Source organism: Carassius gibelio, chromosome A23, assembly GCF_023724105.1.
Source record: "Carassius gibelio isolate Cgi1373 ecotype wild population from Czech Republic chromosome A23, carGib1.2-hapl.c, whole genome shotgun sequence".
Lineage (NCBI taxonomy): Eukaryota > Metazoa > Chordata > Actinopteri > Cypriniformes > Cyprinidae > Carassius > Carassius gibelio.
In genome coordinates this window covers 3,104,759-3,126,916 of record NC_068393.1, presented here as the reverse complement: position 1 = coordinate 3,126,916, position 22,158 = coordinate 3,104,759, and the positions used below count along the sequence as shown (strand labels likewise).

Below are 22,158 nucleotides of genomic sequence, written 5' to 3'. Positions count from 1 at the left end.
GAAGACAGAAGCAGCTGGTATATGCGGTCACTTAATATTCAAATCCAGTAGATCCATTTCAGATTTATTTCTCAACAGTTTATGTTCACGTGGCTGTTTTCGTTTATAGTCGCCAAGCTATTATGTATTTTGAAATAATCTTGTCCGTGATGTGTTCGTTCATACGACGAAAGCCAGAATCCTGCAGCTCGAGAGATATATGTTATTGTGCCAGTCGCGCTTTCAAATAGTCTTTCACACTTAAACGGGTCACAAACACCTGCATTTAGCTCTTGTAGTGTTACAATGCGTTTATTGTGTGCATTTGTGGTAATATTTTATTTAAAAAAGCTCTTAAACAAGAATAAATTCGTTTGTTTTGAGCTCGACACTGTACGCGCTGATCGGAGGCGGTGATTTCAGATAGGCAGCCACAAATATTTCATTTTCACACAAACAGTTCAAAAACATCTGAATTTAGCTCTTGGTGTGTTCTAATTGGTTGATTGTGTGATATCGCTGTAATAATTTATTTTTAAAAGCTTTAAAACAGGAATAAATTCGTTTTTTCTGAGCTCTTTACTCCAGACGCTCGTGATCACAGCGGTGATTCATCTCTCCTATTTCTCACGTATCTCTGGCCAGAAATAATTTATCCATGAGCCCTGAACCGGTAATAATCAGATATGTTGGTTTAGCTTGTCAGTGTGAATTAAATCTAAGTATTTATTTGTATTTTTAACCGATTTAAAAGTGAAAGTAAAAGTCCGGGAATTGAACCTGTAGGGGCGCTATTTCTCTCAGACAATGGAAGTCTGAAGCACATATACTCAAACAGAGGGACAGAGTGAGATGAGATGTCTGACAGTTTTTTAATTTTCTGTTATCCATACAGTGTTGTAAAGTCGTGAAACTATCCATATTTACTCAGAATGACTTTTTTTCTGTACGAAAAAAGGTTTTGAAGTGTTTGGAATTTAAAAATGCAGGAAAATTAATAATTCCATTTTTACTGTCATTTAAAAAAATCACCACGACAAAACCGTTTAAGCTATCCAAAATCCATTGGCAATTTAAGTTGTTTAAAATGTTTTGGCATCATGTAGACAAAGTTTGGTGTGTATAGTGTTACTCTCCTCTGAGCAGTATGCATTAATTCACAGCTAAATGTAAAAAAAAATCCACATTCAAATCAAAATAGCTGACTTCCTGTTGATCGTAGCTGATGACTGTGGATTAGAAAGTTGTCCGTCTTGATAAGAAAAATTTTTGTACCGAGTTTGGTGTCTGTAGCTAAAACTAACCCCGCCACTTTTGACAAAAGGTGGCGCTATAGAGTGCCTCTTCCACGCCCTCTTATGAACTTTTGCCAGTGTCTAGTTATCATAAATACTGATATGTGTTCTGAGTTTGATGAAATTCTAAGCATGTTATATGCCTCAAAATCACCTGAGAAGTATTCCAGTTTAACATGTTGCCACGGCAACAATATTTTTAGATATCAATATCCCCCCAGCAGATTTATATCGGCTGTGTTTTAACATTATTCTGATGAAGTTTGAAGCAAATCGAGTAAAAATAAGATGCTGAATTCAAATCATTTTGAAAATGACACACTTCCTGCTGCCAGTTGGTGGCGCTATAACTTTGACTCCTAATAGTCACATATATGCGATCGACATCATACAACGAATAATCTGATGCAGTTTGATTAAAATCAGGAAATGTATGTGGATGGTATTAGACACTTCCTGTTTCTCATTTCTCGCCATAATTTCAACACCTCGCCACGAGCAAACCGTTCGAGATATCAAAAATCCCCTGGCAATTTTTCATCCCCAATGTCTTGAGATCATGTTGACCGAGTTTGGTGGCAATCGGCAAAAAAACCTATGACAAGTATTTCAAATTCCAGAGCATGCGCTTTTTACATAACTCTAAATAGCTGACTTCCTGTTGGGCGGAGCCGAATGACATGCAGTACGAAAGTTGTTCAGCACGATGAGATCTATATGTGTACTGAGTTTCATATTAATACGAGCAAGTATGTGTGAGCTATACATCAACATTTATGACTGTGTTCCAGGGGGCGCCATAGAGCCCCTGTGCCACGCCCGGGTCCCAGCCTCTGCAGGCTCCTAAAGGCCACAGATTCCAAAGTGTGCGCAAATTTTCAAGAGTTTTTGAGTATGTTAAGGACCCCAAAAGCCCCCACAACTTTGACGAAAAATATGAATACTAAACCCTAAATATCCAACTTCCTGTTGGGCGAAGCCTATGACATGCAGTACAAAAGTTGTTTGGTTTGATGAGATCTACATGTGTACCGAGTTTCGTGTGTCTACGTGCAAGTATGTATGATATATGGCCCTCAGTATTCCAGGGGGCGCTGTAGAGCCCCTGTGCCACGCCCGTGTATCAGTCTCTGCCCGGCCCTAATGGCCGCAGGTTCCAATGTGTGTGCCAATTTTCAAGACTTTTTAAGCATGTTAAGGGCCCCAAAAGCCCCCGAAACCTTGAAGAAAAATAATAATAATAACAAATAATCCTAAGGAAAACAATAGGGCTCTCGCCCTCCAGGCTTGAGCCCTAAAAACAAAGCAGATACAAGAGGGTCCTCGCACCTCGGTGCTCGGGCCCTAATAAACAAAGCAGATACAAGAGGGTCCTCGCACCTCGGTGCTCGGGCCCTAATAAAGTAGAAGTTTTTGTTATTCTTGGATGAAAATTTATTTTCGATGCTTCAACAAATTCTAACTGATCCTCTGATGTCACATGGACTAACTACTTTGATTATGTTTTTCTTACCTTTCTGGACATGGACAGTATACCGTACATACATTTTCAATGGAGGGACAGCAAGCTCTCGGACTAAATCAAAAATTTCTTGAACTGTGTTCCGAATATAAACGGAGGTCTTACTGGATTGGGATGACATGTCATTAATGACATAATTTTCATTTTTTGGTGAACTAACCCTTTAAGGCTAGAAGGGATACGTTTGGCTCTACATAAATACAGCGAAAATTTTGTCATACTGTACTAGGGCTTGCATAGTAGTCGGCGCTGTCAGAAACAATCAACTACTCCAGCATGAATTAACCATAATGCATACAAAGAGTTTGGTACGATGTCAATTATAGGATTACAATATTGCGTGGAGCAGTTACTTTCTATTACCTTATCTATGTTGCATGTAAAAAATAAAGTATGTAATGTAGTAATTAGGGTTGGACCTGAAGCCGAATACCTTATTCGGAATTGCACGGATAATGTCTTCAAAAATGAATAACGGACAAGGAATAATTCTGCCTGAATACTCGGCTGAAGCTGGCACAGTCTGGTATTTGCTAGATAACAGTTGAGTCAGGGGATCAGTGCAATATTGTACACAGACCTCTAAAGTCACGAGTGTGAAGTGAATGAATGTAAACTTTGTGAGTGAAAAGAGCGCAAATCAAACACTCCATTGCTGTTTCCTCTCCATGCATCTCTCAGAAATCAGAGCTTTGCAATATTAATTTTACCTGTAATAATACATCATACACGTTTTATTATTTGTATATATTTAAAAGGCAATGATTTAAACCTTAGGCTATGATATGAAATGAATGAATGGAATAAGCAAAGTGTGCTCAACAATCAAACAGCCACTATGCTAGTCTCAGTCTCTCAAAAACCAAACCTGTTCACTCACAGGATAAGGCTAATAATCAACTTCAGATACGGATACATTTTCTGCCTGGCCTACATGGTTGCATCTTTACTGCTGGTTTGCATGGCACACGCACATCTGTTTAGTGAAGTTCACTAAACTTTAAACTGGCTTAAGGAGTTTTGTGTAATGAAAATGTGCCCATTGAATTGATTCAGTTGTGTTCAAATGATCACTAAACGTTTGTTGACCTCATGACATCTCTTTGCTTGCATGATTTAGAAATTAATCAAGTTTAACACGACATACTTGTTCAGTGATAACTATGCAAAACAAAAAAAACTATGAAAAGTCGGTCTTATCATGTAACTGTATGACCTTGTATCCGAATGAAGATATGAAAAATGTTGTGATTGTTACAGATACAAATACTGGCTGTTACATGAACATTTAAATATTTAATGTCATTATTATAAAGGTTGTAAAATTTACATATGTAATTGTTGCATAAGGCTATAAATTAATAAACGTTTATTGATAAAAATAAAAAAAAAACATTTAATGTGTTTTCATTTACAATGGCATGAACCTCGAGTAGTCGAGTAACTCAGGAGTTAAAAAAAAAAAAAAATGTACTAGTAAAAATCAGTAGTCTTAGTACCCCTATATAGTACCCCTATAGTGTACAACATCATAATTAGCATTTCGTTATTGTAAAGGGTAAGTTTAAGGCTATCTAGGTGTAGACGTAAATTAAACAATGTAACAGGTAGAAAATTTAATTAGAAACATCTAAACTTTTCAGAACGCTGCAAGTGCTCATGCACATCCTTTCCCGTAAGAAAATTGAAAGCTACGCCAAGATGGAGAAACAGCTGATCATAGCTGTACAAGGATAGCCATTTTTAAAATGAATTTATTAGCAGAGCTACTGCAAGGTATTTTTAGTGCTGGAAATCCATTTATTCTTTGCTGGAACTTCTGCGTCTTCATGGAGAGCAGGTCATGGTTGCCATGAAAAAAAAGATAAAGTCGCGCGCCTAGTGTTTTCCAAATGTTTTCAGTCACGACATCATGCAAATGTGGTTTTGTTTTGAATGAGATTTTTTTTTTTTTTTTTTTTTTTTTTTTTGCTGGACTCGGTTGAGAACATTTGGCGAGTCCCTTGACCAAGTCCGAGACAAGTCCAAATGTAAACACCAACAAGTCCGAGACAATAGAAAAATGTCTAGAGTCCGAGACCAGACTCGAGTCCTACAGCCCTACTTTAAGAGCAGGAGAGAGGTTTCTCCGGTAACGGATGTAAAGCAGCGCTGAGCTTTCAAACGCTGTTTTATCAGGCATCACATGCAAGATGAAATGAAAATGACTTCGAACAGTTTCTAAATGCAGTCGGTTACATTCTGAAATACAGTGATCTGAAACACTCACACCGGTTTTTGATTTTGAAATGCGGAGTGCTCATGTTTATTAAATTAAGTCAAAACCTTTTGGAAAACCTATTTGTGACAGTCAGTTTTGATATTGTGGTGGCCGCCACAAATAAATCAATGTATGGGAAACCCTGCTAAATATAAATGTTAAACAACAAATATTTCAGCACAGGGAATGTTTTCCCTCGCCTTCTTTTTTTCACCTGCTGCTTTTCAGTGAAGATTTTTGGCCCAATCACACACCTGGCGCAATTCGAAATTAAAATAAAAATTCAAATAATGTATTTTGCACTGCATTACGCACAGTTAACTTGTTTGTGACTAACTGCACTGTTCAGTTTCTTCAAAAACATGCTACAAGTAGGGTATTTAAGACCAAAAGAGTAGATGATTTTATGATTAATTGTGCAGCCATAGAACACAAAGTTCTTAGAAATTAATTTTCCTGCTTTGTTTGTTTTTTGTAGGTTCCTCATCAGAGTACCGCATCAATAATAAAGTGGTGGGTCTGTCTGAATACAGTGAAGAACTGGAGAAATTGGGAATCCTCATCAAGGCCAGAAACTTCCTTGTCTTTCAGGTTATTAGAGCTGCTTTTTTGTAACTTTTAAATATTAAAGGGTAAACTGTACTTCTCACAATACTAATTCATTATAGTTGGGGCTGTTTTGAGTATTTTTTTTTCACATGACATGGTTCAAGTTTTCTGTGATTGTTTAAAGGGGGGGTGAAATGCTATTTCATGCATACTGAGTTTTTTACACTGTTAAATAGTTGGATTCCCATGCTAAACATGGACAAAGTTTCAAAAATTAAGTCGTACGTTTGAAGGAGTATTTTTATTCCAAAAAAACCTCTTCCAGTTTGTCACAAGTTTCCGAAAGTTTTTTTCAAGTATGGGTCTGTGTGACGTTAGATGGAGCGGAATTTCCTTATATGGGTCCTTAGGCACTTCTGCCGGAAGAGCGCGCTCCCGTATAGCAGAGCACTGAGAGGCTGATCACAGGCATTCACTGATTCAGAGCGAGAGCGTCGCGGAAAAACACAAAAGAAGTGTGTTTTTGGGTGCCAGGGCAAGACAACCCTGCACAGATTACCAAAAGAGAAACAGCATTAAGGGACCAGTGGATGGAGTTTATTTTTACAGAGCATCAACGGAGTTGTGCAAGTGTTTTTGTTTGGTCCCTGCATTTCGAAGATGCTTGTTTTACAAACAAGGCCCAGTTTGACGCCGGATTTGCACATCGTTTATTTCTTAAGGATAATGCAGTCCCAACGAAAAAGGGTCACGGTCATGTGTTGGAACCACATGCGGTGAGTAAAACTGCTTCAAATATCTCTGTGTTGTTAACTTAGTTATCGGTGCGCAAGCACATTAAGTAAACAACATGCGATGTTGTCATCAAACTGCACTTTCCACATGTACAGCTTAAAAAAAAAAAAGACGACAAAGTGCAACTTAGTCATTTTCCAAAACCGCTAAGAAAATATATACAGTTTCAGTATATACCACATAGAGACGCCTTTGCTGATGCTGCTCATGTTAAATTTCAGCCTCTGGATCTGTGTCACAGCTTCCAAACGCTCTCAATGCAAAAGCCTACTGGCGCTCGTGATTATTTAACTCCGCCCACACGTCACGCCTCTAGGCGCTCGTGTTTTTCCGGGAAACATCGGTACAGACTATCTTTCTCTTATAAATATAATAAAAATAAAGACTTTTTGGAGTTATGAAGGATGCAGTACTACTCTATAGGTACTCAAGATTAACAGGAAATTGAGTGAAAACGAGCATTTCACCCCCCCTTTAATCAGTCTGACCTAGGTCCAATATAGTTGCCTCGAGTGCAGAACATTCTTACTTTTTGAAAAGCAATTATATTTTAACCTGTTAGCCAGCACCAGAACGCAGGCGTCCTGAACGGCCCTAAACTTGCACATGTCAGTCAGTGTTTACGAATAGATTAAATGAAATGTTAAAAAATTAATCTTGACAAACTATGTATCATTATAAAGATCTAAGCCTCAAGCATCGACGACAGATCGCTGTTTTTAAATGGAAAGCTTATAAAGACTGTATTTGCTACATTTGTGTAAGCAGTACACATAAAAACATGAACAATGGAAATGCTGTACATAGGAACTACCCACTTTTGGGCATTTTCGCACCGGACTGCCTTTTTCAAGAACCAAATTAGCTCCTTCTATGGAGCAGGGTCTAACCAGCACAAAAGGTACTATTCGTGACGTAAGTAGACACTGATCGGCCAGACGCATTCAAAGAATCCCTCACCCACAATGATTTAAAATGTTGTGTAACATACTGTAAAGTAGGGGTTGCACAGACTAATCGACTTCAATGCTCTGCAATAAGCTTCCTATAGAGGACGCAACAGTATAATACATTTTTGAAGGACTTTCACATTTATGCACCGTTTCCAAACTGTTAAAATTATAAATAAATGTATGCTCTGAAAGGTCCACAAGACATGTGTGATTATATTACAGTCCTTAAAATTCTTGAAAATAATTAAACTGTCAGTAATACAAAAAGCAAAGGAACAAATACAATAGAATAAAAAGATACAAATTAAACAAACTGCTTTTTTTTATGCATCTCTCAAGCATTATGATTATTTCATTTATTCACTGTACCATTTATTATTAATATCTCATTTCAGTTTAAGTTTGGCTTTAGTTTTGTATTTATTGCAGTTTATATGAAAAGGTTCATGTAGCGTGGTACAGGCTACTGCAGAAATGAATAATCAAGTGTAAAATAAAATATAGCCCACTGTCACTTTAAGCCGCACAGATCCAAATTACCGTTACATGCGTATTTTCATTATCAACTCTTTACATTCATTTATTACATGACCGACAAATGTATACATGAATAATCACTAAGCGCAGCATTTTGACAAATTTTTCTCAGAAAATTAGAATATTGTGAAAAGGTTCAATATTGAAGACACCTGGTCTAATCAGCTAATTAACTCAAAATGCCTGTAAAAGCCTTTAACCATTTAGCCATCACCCCCATTATGGGATTCACAGGTGAAGTTGCCCTACCTAATTTAAAATTGTAACCTTCAGTGTGTTCAGTGTGTTAATTAGTCTTCTCCCTTGACTGAGCCTGCATCTCTGCCGAAGGTGGTTGCGGACCCCGAGTGTGCACCCAATTTGGATCACCTCCAGGCTATATTAGATCAGATCTGCAAAATAAACTCGCTGTCTTGAGAGCTTCGAGCAGACATTTCTTTGGTAAGAGAGGAGCTTAGGCACGCAATTGAACCGATGCAACAAAAACTCAGCTCCCGGAGTTGCAGCGCATGTGCACTGACCACAGTGACCTGCTAACTTCAGTGGATTCAACAGTCTCCACGCTGAAAGCAGAGGTTAAACTGCTGACCGATAAGTGTGAAGACCTGGAGAGTAGAGCGAGGAGGAAAACCATATGGCTGGTAGGTGTGCCGGAGTGGGGCGAAGGTGGGCGCCCAACTGAATTTATTGCCCAGCTGCTGATGGACTCCCTCAGCCTGGAGGAGTTGCCCCTGCTTGATCGCATCGCACTCTCCGATCCCAGCCCAGTGATGGTAAACCACCCAGACCCTTTGCGATTCGTGTAAACTTTTTACACTTGAGGAATGACATTTTACGCCAGGCCAGCGAGGCCCCTCTTCTCCACCAAGGTAAAAGACTGTTTCTCTTTCCTGACTATACTTCATCAGTTGCGAAGAAACATGCTGCATTCACGGACGTTAAAGGTTTGTTACATTCGTGTCCTGGATTGAAGTTTGGATTAATGTTTCCCGCGATTTTGAAAATCACTCTTCCCGGTGGAGCTACACACAACTTTGAGGACCCAGCCACTGCAATGGACTTTGTCAAGGTCAACTTAAAGTCTGGTGTCTCTTGTGGAGCTACATTTTGAAAGCGGCTGGCAGCCTGTTTGGTAAACTTGGGGTTAATTCAACCCATTTTCTGTTGGTAAGCTGCCCTGCTTTAAGTTTGTGTCACTTGGACTTGAGTCACTTTTCAAATTTTTTTATACTGTGTTTGTTTATATATTTATTCTATGATTTATTACAACTCACATGAGCACTACTGGTTTGTGCTGTTAATGGAGCATGTTAGGATGTTTTTGGTAGTTTGTGGGATTTGCTCGCGTCTTGTTTGGGAAGACGCTTCAGCTCGTGTGGTGGTGGTGTGGGAAGTTCTCTCTTTTTCTCTCGCTGTGTGTGTGTTGTGTTTTGGTTTTTCAGGTCGCCCATGTTTTAATTTATTTCTGTGACTGTTACATTCATACATTCCATGCTGCAATGTGTACTAATACTTGACTGGCATGCAGCAGTCTAGGATGCCATGATTAGAGGTCGACCGATATATCGCTCGGCCGATATATCGGGCCGATATTTGTCATTTTTTTATATATCGGCATCGGCCGATATCCATGTTTAGTAGCGCCGATTTAAAGTCAGGCATGTCGGCGGGCATCCCCGTGTTATTGTTGCAAATCCAAAAGTTTTGTATTGGTTATTGTTGGTGACCAATCCAAAACTTTTGGAAGATTCAACAACAGTCCTGGGAGATAAAGGTAGTCAGAGATTTTCACTCTGTAAATGGGGTGGAGAAGTTCACAGCTCTTACAAACACTGCAGCGTGATTGAGGGCTACGTTACTCTGACCCGCTCACAGACAGCACCATGCTCTGAGAGACAGCTGTCCTGGATGCAGACAAAAACCAGGTTTCCATCCAACTAATTTGTATTTAGGGATGTCAATATTCGATAATTTCCATGATCGATCGCCGTTTAAAATAACGATCAATTAATAACCTTAATGCTGCAAAATGCGTCTGCAGCGGTATTATTATTATGTGCAAAAGCCACTTGGAAAAAAAGCTTTCTCACCCGAATTAAAGGGGTTTTAGTATGAATAAAATGCTAATAGCAGGACTGTAAAATGAATAACGTTAGATGTGATTATGATCATTTGATAAAATGAAGAGAGCGCGCCATACGTTGGAGATCATTTACTTTGTTGACTGTTTCCCGTCAAGGAGACCGCTGAATGCGCCTCTTTAAATGGGTTCGTGGTGCTCGTTGTTATATTTTAAAATGCAACTGCAATGTTTTCAAATGATCCAATAGTAGTATTGCAATGGATCATCATTGATCGGTGATCTGTTCGGATTTAAACTGACCAGTGTAACCTTGTATATGTTTGGTTAACTGTGCTTTATTTTAATAATGAACAGACTGCGATGTAAGTTTGAAATTAGAATGAACTTTAGATGTTCTGTGTCATTTATACAAAACATATATGTTGCATAAATGTTGCTGGTTGCTAGTGTGTTTGCAGCACTACTGTTATTTATTTTTTATATTTTACATTTTTTATATTTTTCAGTTTAATTGATTTTTATTTCTAAAATTGTATTTATTTAAATGTCTATTTAAGTTTACTTTTATGTTCCAGCAAACTTGAAAAATTCTGCTTGATAAGTGCTCAAAAACTTTTATGTAAATGATTGACATATATAAATGTATATATAAATTAAATGTAGCAAAGTTCTTCACCATCTTCAACAATTAGGTGCCCATATTGTTTTCCTTCAAGAGACTCACTTAAAATCTTCCAGCCATATCAGATTAAAGGGGAGGTGGGTCAGTCAAGTATTTCATTCTAATTTTAATTTTAAATCTAGGGGTGTTGCAATTTTTATTCACAAATCGGTTCCTTTTGTGTGCTCTAATGTAATAGCTGACCCCAATGGGAGGTTTGTGTTTGTAACGGGACAGCTGTATAGTAATTCTGTGATTCTGGCCAATGTGATTGGTCCAAACTTGGACGACGACAATTTTTTCCATCAATTGTTCACCAAATTACCTGACATGTCCGCACATCTACTTATTATGAGGGGTGACTTCAACTGTTGGCTTAATCCTGTATTAGATCGTTCTTCTACTGGACCAGGTGTGCCCTTGAGGTCTTCTAAGACCATTTTATCCTTTATGGATGAGTTCTCGGTCTCTGATCCATGGCGCTTTCTTAATCCGTCTGGTAACGTATTATTTTTTCTTTCATGTACTTCACTCTTTTTTTTGTATTGATTATTTTTCTCCTGGACAACAGTTTTCTCCATTCTGTTTAGTCTTGCTCTTTTGATACTATTCTAATATCAGATCATGCTCCAACTACACTGGAGTTATTCATACAGGAGCACGAACGTATGTGCCCCCTGTGATGTCTCAATATGCGCTTGCTATCTAATGAGGATTTTGTTACGTTTGTTTCTAATCAAATTGACTTTTTTCTTACTACCAACAGAATTTCAGGGATCTCAGCCTCCCTTCTTTGGGAGACTTTGAAGGCATACATTAGATGTGAAATTATTTCATACAGCAGCTATGAGAACAAACAACAGTTTTTTTTTTTTTAAAGGATTTGAGGTTACGAATCTCCCAGCTTGATAATATCTATGCTTCCACCCCATCCCCTAACATATATAAGGATCGTCTCTCTCTTCAGGCTGAGTTTGATGTTCTTTCTACTAAAGAGATTGAGGAGCTCTTACTTAAGGCTAAATATTGTTATTATGAATCTGGGGATAAGGCGACCAAACTTTTGGCCCATCAGCTTCGACAGGTTTCCTCCTCTCAGCAGATTCCACAAATTCATACTCCTTCTGGTGTAACAACCGATCCTAAAAAAATTAATGATCAGTTTAAACTGTTTTACTCCTCTTTATATAATTCTGAGGTTGGGTCTGATCTGTCAAGTCAAGTCACCTTTATTTATATAGCGCTTTAAACAAAATACATTGCGTCAAAGCAACTGAACAACATTCATTAAGAAAACAGTGTGTCAATAATGCAAAATGATAGTTAAAGGCAGTTCATCATTGAATTCAGTGATGTCATCTCTGTTCAGTTAAATAGTGTCTGTATATTTCTTTGCAATCAAGTTAACGATATTGCTGTAGATGAAGTGACCCAAACTAAGCAAGCCAGAGGCGACAGCGGCAAGGAACCGAAACTCCATCGGTGATAGAATGAAGAAAAAAACCTTGGGAGAAACCAGGCTCAGTTGGGGGGCCAGTTCTCCTCTGACCAGACGAAACCAGTAGTTTAATTCCAGGCTGCAGCACAGTCAGATTGTGCAGAAGAATCTTCTGTTTCCTGTGGTCTTGTCCTGGTGGTCCTCTGAGACAAGGTCTTTACAGGGGATCTGTATCTGGGGATCTAGTTGTCCTGGTCTCCGCTGTCTTTTAGGGCAGTAGAAGTCCTTTCTAGGTGCTGATCCACCATCTGCAGTGACCCTCTGATCTGGATACAGACTGAATCTCGTGGCTGCGGTGACCTCGGAATAAGAGAGAAACAGACAAATATTAACGTAGATGCCATTCTTCTAATGATGTAGCAAGTAGATAGGGTGTTATGGGGAGTGTTTCCGGTTTACCTAATTAATGCAGCCTAAAAATCCTTTAACGGATTTGGATATTAAAAACATATTAGTATGTTATGTGTAAGCCAGGTTAAAGAGATGGGTCTTTAATCTAGATTTAAACTGCAAGAGTGTGTCTGCCTCCTGAACAATGTTAGGTAGGTTATTCCAGAGTTTAGGTGCCAAATAGGAAAATGATCTGCCACCCGCAGTTGATTTTGATATTCTAGGTATTATCAAATTGCCTGAGTTTTGAGAACGTAGCGGACGTAGAGAATTATAATGTAAAAGTAGCTAATTCAAATACTGAGGTGCTAATACCATTCATGTTTTTATAAGTAATAAGCAATATTTTAAAATCTATATGATGTTTGATAGGGAGCCAGTGCAGTGTTGACAGGACCGGGCTAATATGGTCATACTTCCTGGTTCTAGTAAGAACTCTTGCGGCTGCATTTTGGACTAGCTGTAGTTTGTTTGCTAAGCGTGCAGAACAACCACCCAATAAAGCATTACAATAATCTAACCTTGAGGTCATAAATGCATGGATTAGCATTTCTGCATTTCACATTGAGAGCATAGGCCGTAATTTAGATATATTTTTGAGATGGAAAAATGCAGTTTTACAAATGCTAGAAACGTGGCTTTCTAAGGAAAGATTGCGATCAAATAGCACACCTAGGTTCCTAACTGATGATGAAGAATTGACAGAGCAGCCACCAAGTCTTAGACAGTGTTCTAGGTTATTACAAACAGAGTTTTTAGGTCCTATAATTAACACCTCTGTTTTTTCAGAATTTAGCAGTAAGAAATTACTCGTCATCCAGTTTTTTATATCGACTATGCATTCCATTAGTTTTTCAAATTGGTGTGTTTCACCAGGCCGCAAAGAAATATAGAGCTGAGTATCATCAGCATAACAGTGAAAGCTAACACCATGTTTCCTGATGATATCTCCCAAGGGTAACATATAATGCTTGAAGAGTACCGGCCCTAGTACTGAGCCTTGAGGTACTCCATACTGTACTTGTGATCGATATGATACAACTTCATTCACTGCTACGAATTGATGGCGGTCATATAAGTACGAATTTAAACCATGCTAATGCACTTCCATTAATGCCAACAAAAGTGTTCAAGTCTATGCAAAAGAATGTCGTGGTCAATTGTGTCAAACGCAGCACTAAGATCCAATAAAACTAATAGATAGATAAACCAACGATCAGATGATAAAAGCAGATCATATTTAACCCTAAGGTCTTAGTACTATGATATGGTCTAAATCGTGACTGGAAATCCTCACATTTACCATTCTTCTCGAAGAAGGAATATAATTGTGAGGATACCACCTTTTCTAGTATCTTGGACAGAAAAGGGAGATTCGAGATTGGTCTATAATTAACCTCTTTTAGGAGCTTAGATGGTATAGGGTCTAACATGCATGTTGTTGGTTTAGATGATTGAATAAGTTTGTCTGATCAGGAGAGATCTGTCAGCCCTGAAGAGTTTTTTTGACTCACTGGAGTTGGTTATGGTAGATGCTGATATTGCTGAGCAGTTAGAGGGTCCAGTCACCAAAGATGAACTTAAAAGGGCAACATTTTCTATGCAGTCTGGAAAATGTCCAGGTCCAGGATGGTTTTCTGACCGAGTTTTACAAGACCTTTTTTGACAAATTAGCACCAGTCTTGTTAGAAATGTTCAATGAATCTTTTACTATTTTTAAATTACCTCACACTCTTAATCAGGCCTCCATATCTTTACTCTTAAAAAAGAAGAACCTCTTTCCTGCTCAAGTCACCGTCCAATTAGTCTTTTATCTGTAGATGTAAAACTTCTGTCTAAATTATTTGCTCAGCGACTGGAATCAGTTTTGCCTTTTGGTAATCTCTCCTGATCAGACCGGTTTTGTCAAGAACAGACATGGGTACTTTAATCTCAGACTACTTCTCAATGTTGTTTATAATCCTTCCACTTCAATGGGGCCGGAAGCCGTAATCTCATTAAATGCGGAGAAGGCTTTTGACAGAGTGGAGTGGAACTACCTTTTTTACACTTTGGAGAAATTTGGTTTTGGCCAGGAGTTCATTTCGTGGACTAAGCTGCTCTATTCATCCCCTGTGGCTTCTGTCAGAACTAATGACACCCATTAAGATTATTTCCCTTTGCACTGCTCCACTTGTCAGGGCTGTCCTCTGAGTCCTCTTTTATTTGCTGTTGCTATTTAACCTCTTGCTATTGCACTTCTGTCAGAGCCACGCATCACTGGAATAACAAGATATGGTCTTGAACACAAGGTCTCCCTCTATGCCGATTACTTATTATATGTGTCCAATCTTTCTGTCTCAGTTCCAGCTGCTCTTGACATCCTTCAGTCATTTGGTCAGATTTCAGGCTATAAACTAAATTTGGACAAGATTGAGCTGTTTCGTTTAAATCAAGATGCCCAAAAAGCGACTCAGGGTTTCCCATTCAGAATTGTCCCACTTGACTTTAAATACCTTGGTATCCAGATTAGAGACCGATTTGAAGATTTGTTTGATTATAATTTTGCCCCTGTGTTAGATCAGATATGGATGGACTTTTAATGGTTGTCATTGTTGTCTCTTTCCCTTGTGGCCAGGCTCAATTAATTTAAGATGAATATCCTCCCCAAACTGTCATATCTCTTCCAGTGCATACCTATCTTTCTTCGTCAGTCTTTTTTTCACAAATTAGACAAGTTAATCATTGAGTTCATATGGAACAGGAAGGTCCCTTGTTTGCGCATGGAGCTGTTACAGAGACCTAAGACCCCTTGGGGGCTTGGCCTTTCCCAACTTGAGGTTTTATTACTGGGCTTCCATCCTTAGAGTAATTCAGCTTTGGATTTCTCTGGAGGGGGCACCAGTTCCTCCTACATGGTTGAGTATGGAGCAGAGATGCTCACAAGTCTCTGAGCTAGAGTCCAAGTCAAGTCTCAAGTCTCTGAGCTAGAGTCCAAGTCAAGTCTCAAGTCTCTGAGCTAGAGTCCAAGTCAAGTCTCAAGTCTCTGAGCTAGAGTCCAAGTCAAGTCTCAAGTCTCTTTATTATATTAAGTCTCTGGTTATAATAAATGTTGCATCATGTACAGCGACCCATCCAAGCTGCTTAGAACACTGCATAGCTATATATAAGGAATTCAAAGCATGTAATATGTTATTATGACAACTCTATCTATTAGCATACAATATCAACTTTGATTTTGGTATATAATCAGTGTAAACAGGCTATTGCAACATGACAAAAACACCAAGAATGCTTTACTTTTAAGTTAATATCTGTATTTTGCATTTATGGATTCAGTAATGGCCTTCTGTCTGTCCTGGCTGTATAGCCGCACACCTCTTGTCTGGCTTAAGAATGAACAAAGCTACGCTGACTTATGTTATTCATACAATACCTATTCACAAATAAATATCAAAAACAAAGCCGGCTGCAATGAATTTCTGTGCAAAACAGCTTTTACTACAAACACTTCCACACAAGAACATTGTTATCACACAAGAACATTTTGATAGAGAACCAAAAATATTTAAAGCAGATAAAATTAGAATAAATAAAATGGAAATGTCTACATACTATTACTACTGTAAACTTTGCAAATAGGACATCAGCCACTTCAAGTCAATGAACAATAACAAAGTGGGCTGCAATGAATATCTGTGCAAAACGTCATGGCTCCGCTCCTACCCAATGACAGAGGCACGCAGGTTTTTTTCCACTGGAGTACTCACGTGAAGGATGCGTGCACAACTAATAACTAATATCATCACGCTATAAAGGGTTGGCCTGCGCTGGGTGCGCCCCTCCCCCTATAACTGTTCTGTCTCGCGGAGGAGCTCATTTGTGTGCATCTGTGTGAAACACGCGCTCTGAAACACGCATAGGAAAAAAAAGCGACAGAAAGAACGGCTCCCCTCCAGCCGTGACTCGGCTCCCATCGTTCATGTTTATGAGCCGTTCAAAAGAATCGGTTCGTTCGCGAACGTCACAACTCTAACAGCGAGCTCATCTGACGTTTACTAAAAATTAACATTGTTCACGAGTCCCGGAGCTCGAGTCCGAGTCGAGTCTGAAGTCTTTCGAGGACGAGTCTCAAGTCGAGTCTGAAGTCACTGTTTGTGCGACTTAAGTCGCACTCGAGTCCGAGTCTCAAACTCGAGTCCCCATCTCTGGTATGGAGATGTTTTCTGTTAAACCAGCTTCATTGACTGCTCTCATTCATGCCTCTCATAGCTTTTCTCCCTCCCTTTTTTGCAACAATATTTTAGTTAAATCCATTATTAAAATTTGGAAGCAATTTCGACGCTACTTTGGTCTACAGACCTTCTCTTTCCTAGCACCTTTATCAGCTAACACTGTTTTTCATCCTTCCTTATAGGGGTGTGACGGTTAGTATATAACCGTGAGACCGGCTGTTATAGTTGAACACCTTCATTAGAACTTTATAACCGCCAAAACAGTGTCACTAAAATATTTTTTACAAACATTTTTTATCAAAAATTATTTTCATTTTTTAGATAGGATCATCAGATGCGCAATATATCGGGAGACATGGTTTTTACCACTTAATGAAGTTTTGTAAATCGTCAGACATGATATTTACCACTTCATTAAATTTTGCTTTGTAGAAAACCTTTCTTAAAAACGAATTTCGTTTTGAACAAATTTTATCTTAATTTTAATAGATGTTTCATCAACCAATTGCATGTATTTTAATAAATAAAAAGCAAATATAGCAGACAATGATAACCGTGACATGGAAGCACCAGCGCGCCGCGTTCACTTGCACTGCACTGTGACCTAGAGCGCATCTCATTGTAAATGAAACTCAGCGTAGGCCTATGCCTCATACTCTAGCATTAAATATTTTTGCTGCATCCTTTCCAGAACAGACAATGGCTTTTTTTATTTTTTTTTTGCGGCTCGCATCAGCAAAGCATAGACCGCAAAACAATCAGCGGATGGCGGGCGGGTGCGGCTTTGAAATTTGCTCAAAAAACTTTGGGGCGGATGATGAGTTTTGTGACAGATCTCCTTAATAAACGGAGGTCTGAAATCTCTGCCCCTTTACCGATCAGAGCGCGCGCTGAAACAGAGTTAACCCGCTATCTCCAAGATCAACCAATTGACTCTACGGCAGATCCACTAGCATGGTGGGGAGACAATATGAAACAAAATGAAACACGCTATCCAAATCAAGCGGTAGCCAGGCACGTCTGTGCGCTCCGAATGTGTGTTCTACACCGCGGGGAACATTGTAAATAAAAATAGAGCCGCACTTAATCCAGATCAAGTTGACAGACTGGTTTTTCTTGCCAACAATATTAAGAATAATGAATGAATTAGGCTAGGCTATGTGCCTTAATCCTGCTGCTGTTTAAGTTGTCACATTATTGTTTGTGCCTATTCTGAATTGTTTTTCATTTTCTTTTTTCATTTAGCCTAATGTTGTGGGATATCAATCAATCAATCAATCACCTTTATTTATATAGTGCTTTAAACAAAATACATTGCGCCAAAGCACTGAACAACATTCATTTGGAAAACAGTGTCTCAATAATGCAAAATGATAGTTAAAGGCAGTTCATCATTGAATTCAGTTATGTCATCTCTGTTCAGTTGAAATAGTGTCTGTTTTAATTTGCAATCAAGTCAACGATATCGCTGTAGATGAAGTGACCCCAACTAAGCAAGCCAGAGGCGACAGCGGCAAGGAACCGAAACTCCATCGGTGACAGAATGGAGAAAAAAAAACCTTGGGAGAAACCAGGCTCAGTTGGGGGGCCAGTTCTCCTCTGACCAGACGAAACCAGTAGTTCAATTCCAGGCTGCAGCAAAGTCAGATTGTGCAGAAGAATCATCTGTTTCCTGTGGTCTTGTCCTGGTGGTCCTCTGAGACAAGGTCTTTACAGGGGATCTGTATCTGGGGCTCTAGTTGTCCAGGTCTCCGCTGTCTTTCAGGGATGTAGAGGTCCTTTCTAGGTGCTGATCCACCATCTGGTCTGGATACGTACTGGATCCGGGTGACTGCAGTGACCCTCTGATCTGGACACAGACTGGACCTGGTGGCCACGGTGACCTCGGAACAAGAGAGAAACAGACAAATATTAGCGTAGATGCCATTCTTCTAATGATGTAGAAAGTACGGTGTTATGTGAAGTGTTCCGGTTCCAGTTTACCTAATTAATGCAGCCTAAAAATCCTTTAACGGATTTGGATATTAAAAGCATATTAGTATGTTATGTGTATGCCAGGTTAAAGAGATGGGTCTTTAATCTAGATTTAAACTGCAAGAGTGTGTCTGCCTCCCGAACAATGTTATGCATGGATATGCATAGTGGCACTTCATATAAATTTATATTCTAAAATATTCAAAAAAATAATAATCTAGATAGTCCTGTTTATGACCCACTGTTTTGCGCGCTCATGTTCGTTATTTCCAATGTAGTTTTTTTGTCGTTTTTTCCAGGCGCCTCCTTACTGCATCGAGTTAAAAACATCTAAACTTTTCAGAGAGCTGCAAGCGCACCGCAGGTCATGTGACAAGAACTAACCAATCAGCTTCACCCTTTCCCGTAACAACGTTGAAAGCTCAGCCAAGATGAAGGAACAGCTGACCATAGCTATAAATGGATTGCCATTTTTAAATAAATTTAGTAGCAGAGCTACTGCAAACGATTTTCAGTGCTGCAAATCCATTTATCCTTTAGTGAGGGGGGGGGGGGATGGGGCACTTAGATATTCTAATATATTCGAATACATTGCATGATATTCAATAAACGTTCGAATTAGATTTTTCTCAAAAGTGGCAGCCCTATTGCCTACCATGAAGGGTGCGATTTCACATTTATACAATCTCATCTATTTTTTGCAGCCTACCCCGCAGCATAAAATTAAAACCCAATGGGAGGAGGATCTAGGGGAGGGAATCTCGGAGGAGCTGTGGGTTGCCATTTTGCGTCGGGTTCACTCCTCATTTATTTGTGCTAGACATGGTCTGATACAGTGCAGGATACTACATCGTACCCATCTCACTCGAGTGAGGCTTTCCAAAATCTATAATGATGTCGATCCCATGTGCATTAGATTTCCTCAGGCTCCAGCTACTCATGTCCATATGTTTTGGTCTTGCCCTTCACTATTTAATTTTTGGAAGCAGATATTTGATTCTGTTTCTGTTTGTACAGGGCTTCATTTTGATCCAACAGCATGTACCGCTTTGTTTGGGGGTTTACCTCCTACTTTGCATCATCCTAAATATAAAGCTGACTTTGTAGCCTTTGTCTCCCTTTTGGCTAGACGTTTCATTTTATTAAGGTGGAAGTCTCCTGCACCTCCTTCTCACTTGTCTTGGATCAGGGACACACTTCAGTTTGTGAAGTTGGAGAAAGTTAGGTGCTCGATACATGGTTCTCTTGCAAAGTTTAATAAAACTTGGGGTCCATTTTTTGCACATGTTGAGGGGATTGATTTTTACAGCTATTCCAGTGTAGTCACCCTGATTGTCTACCAATTGTGAGTTTTTTCTTGTGTGAATTTGTAGAATGCTGTGATGTTTTTTATTTATCTCTGTGTAATTGAACATATTGGGCTTTTATTTAGTGGTGGGTGATCATTTTGTGTGTTTGTTTTATGTTAATTTTTTCTTGGGGTTTTATATATATATATATATATATATATACAGTACAGACCAAAAGTTTGGACACACCTCATTCAAAGAGTGTTCTTTATTTTCATGACTATGAAAATTGTAGATTCACAATGAAGGCATCAAAACTATGAATTAACACGTGGAATTATATACATAACAAAAAATTGTGAAACAACTGAAAATGTCATATTCTAGGTTCTTCAAAGTAGCCACCTTTTGCTTTGATTACTGCTTTGCACACTCTTGGTATTCTCTTGATGAGCTTCAAGAGGTAGTCACCTGAAATGGTCTTCCAACAGTCTTGAAGGAGTTCTAAGAGATGCTTAGCACTTGTTGGCCCTTTTGCCTTCACTCTGCGGTCCAGCTCACCCCAAACCATCTTGATTGGTTCAGGTCCGGTGACTGTGGAGGCCAGGTCATCTGGCGCAGCACCCCATTACTCTCCTTCTTGGTCAGATAGCCCTTACACAGCCTGGAGGTGTGTTTGGGGTCATTGTCCTGTTGAAAAATAAATTATGGTCCAACTAAACGCAAACTGGATGGAATAGTATGCCGCTGCAAGATGCTGTGGTAGCCATGCTGGTTCATTATGCCTTCAATTTTGAATAAACCCCCAACAGTGTCACCAGCAAAGCACCCCCACACCATCACTCCTCTTCCTCCATGCTTCACGGTGGGAACCAAGCATGTAGAGTCCATCCATTCACCTTTCCTGCATCGCACAAAGACATGGTGGTTGGAACCAAATATCTCAAATTTGGACTCATCAGACCAAAGCACAGATTTCCACTGGTTTAATGTCCACTCCTTGTGTTCTTAAGCCCAAACAAGTCTCTTCTGCTTGTTGCCTTTCTTTAGCAGTGGTTTCCTAGCAGATATTCTACCATGAAGGCCTGATTCACACAGTCTCCTCTTAACAGTTGTTCTAGAGATGTGTCTGCTGCTAGAACTGCGTCTGCCATTGACCTGGTCTCTAATCTGAGCTGAGGCTGTTGACTCTGATGAACTTATCCTCCGCAGCAGAGGTGACTCTTGGTCTTCCTTTCCTGGGGCGGTCCGCATGTGAGCCAGTTTCTTTGTAGCGCTTGATGGTTTTTGTGACTGCACTTGGGGACGACTTTCAAAGTTTTCCCAATTTTTCGGACTGACTGGCCTTCATTTCTTAAAGTAATGATGGCCACTCGTTTTCCTGTACTTAGCTGCTTTTTTCTTGCCATAATACAAATTCTAACAGTCTATTCAGTAGGACTATTAACTGTGTATCCACCTGACTTCTGCACAACACAACTGATGGATCCAACCCCATTTATGAGGCAAGAAATCACACTTATTAAACCTGACAGGGCACACCTGTGAAGTGAAAACCATTTCAGGTGACTACCTTTTGAAGCTCATCAAGAGAATGCCAAGAGTGTGCAAAGCAGTAATCAAAGCAAAAGGTGGCTACTTTGAAGAACCTACAAAATGACATATTTTCAGTTGTATCACACTTTTTTGTTATGTATATAATTCCACATGTGTTGATTCATAGTTTTGATGGCTTCAGTGTGACTCTACAATTTTCATAGTAATGAAAATAGAGAAAACTCTTTGAATGAGAAGGTGTGTCCAAACTTTTGGTCTGTACTGTATATAAATAGAAAATTATACCAATTAAACTATTACTATTATTCCTTATCTGATTTTATTTTTATTTTAGTTTCATTTAATTATTTCTTTCTTGTCAGTTGTACTTGACACTGTTTTGACAGCTTTACACTCTATTTGTGGCAGCACTCCCCCGCCACCATATATAAACATGCAAATTGTATATGTATGGGAAACCCTGAGTGATTTCCATGTCTGGTGCACTTGGAATAAATAGAGGGTTAATAAATAAAAAGTTACCAAAATCATGTTGTAGTTACATTTTGAAATTGACTAGTTAAAAATCATAAAAAAAATCAAGAAACATCAAACGTTCCATA

The 22,158-nt window shown here is 39.1% G+C and overlaps 1 protein-coding gene across 1 annotated transcript in view; it reads left to right on the top strand.

The window, feature by feature from the left end:
* The window catches only part of LOC127944688 (structural maintenance of chromosomes protein 1A-like), a 64,466-nt gene that overhangs the window by 13,342 nt on the left and 28,966 nt on the right, over positions 1-22,158 (top strand). Inside the window, exon 3 of the mRNA XM_052540856.1 lies at positions 5,535-5,647. Coding sequence (XP_052396816.1) covers positions 5,535-5,647 — 113 coding nt within the window. The remainder of the gene's footprint in view (positions 1-5,534; positions 5,648-22,158) is intronic.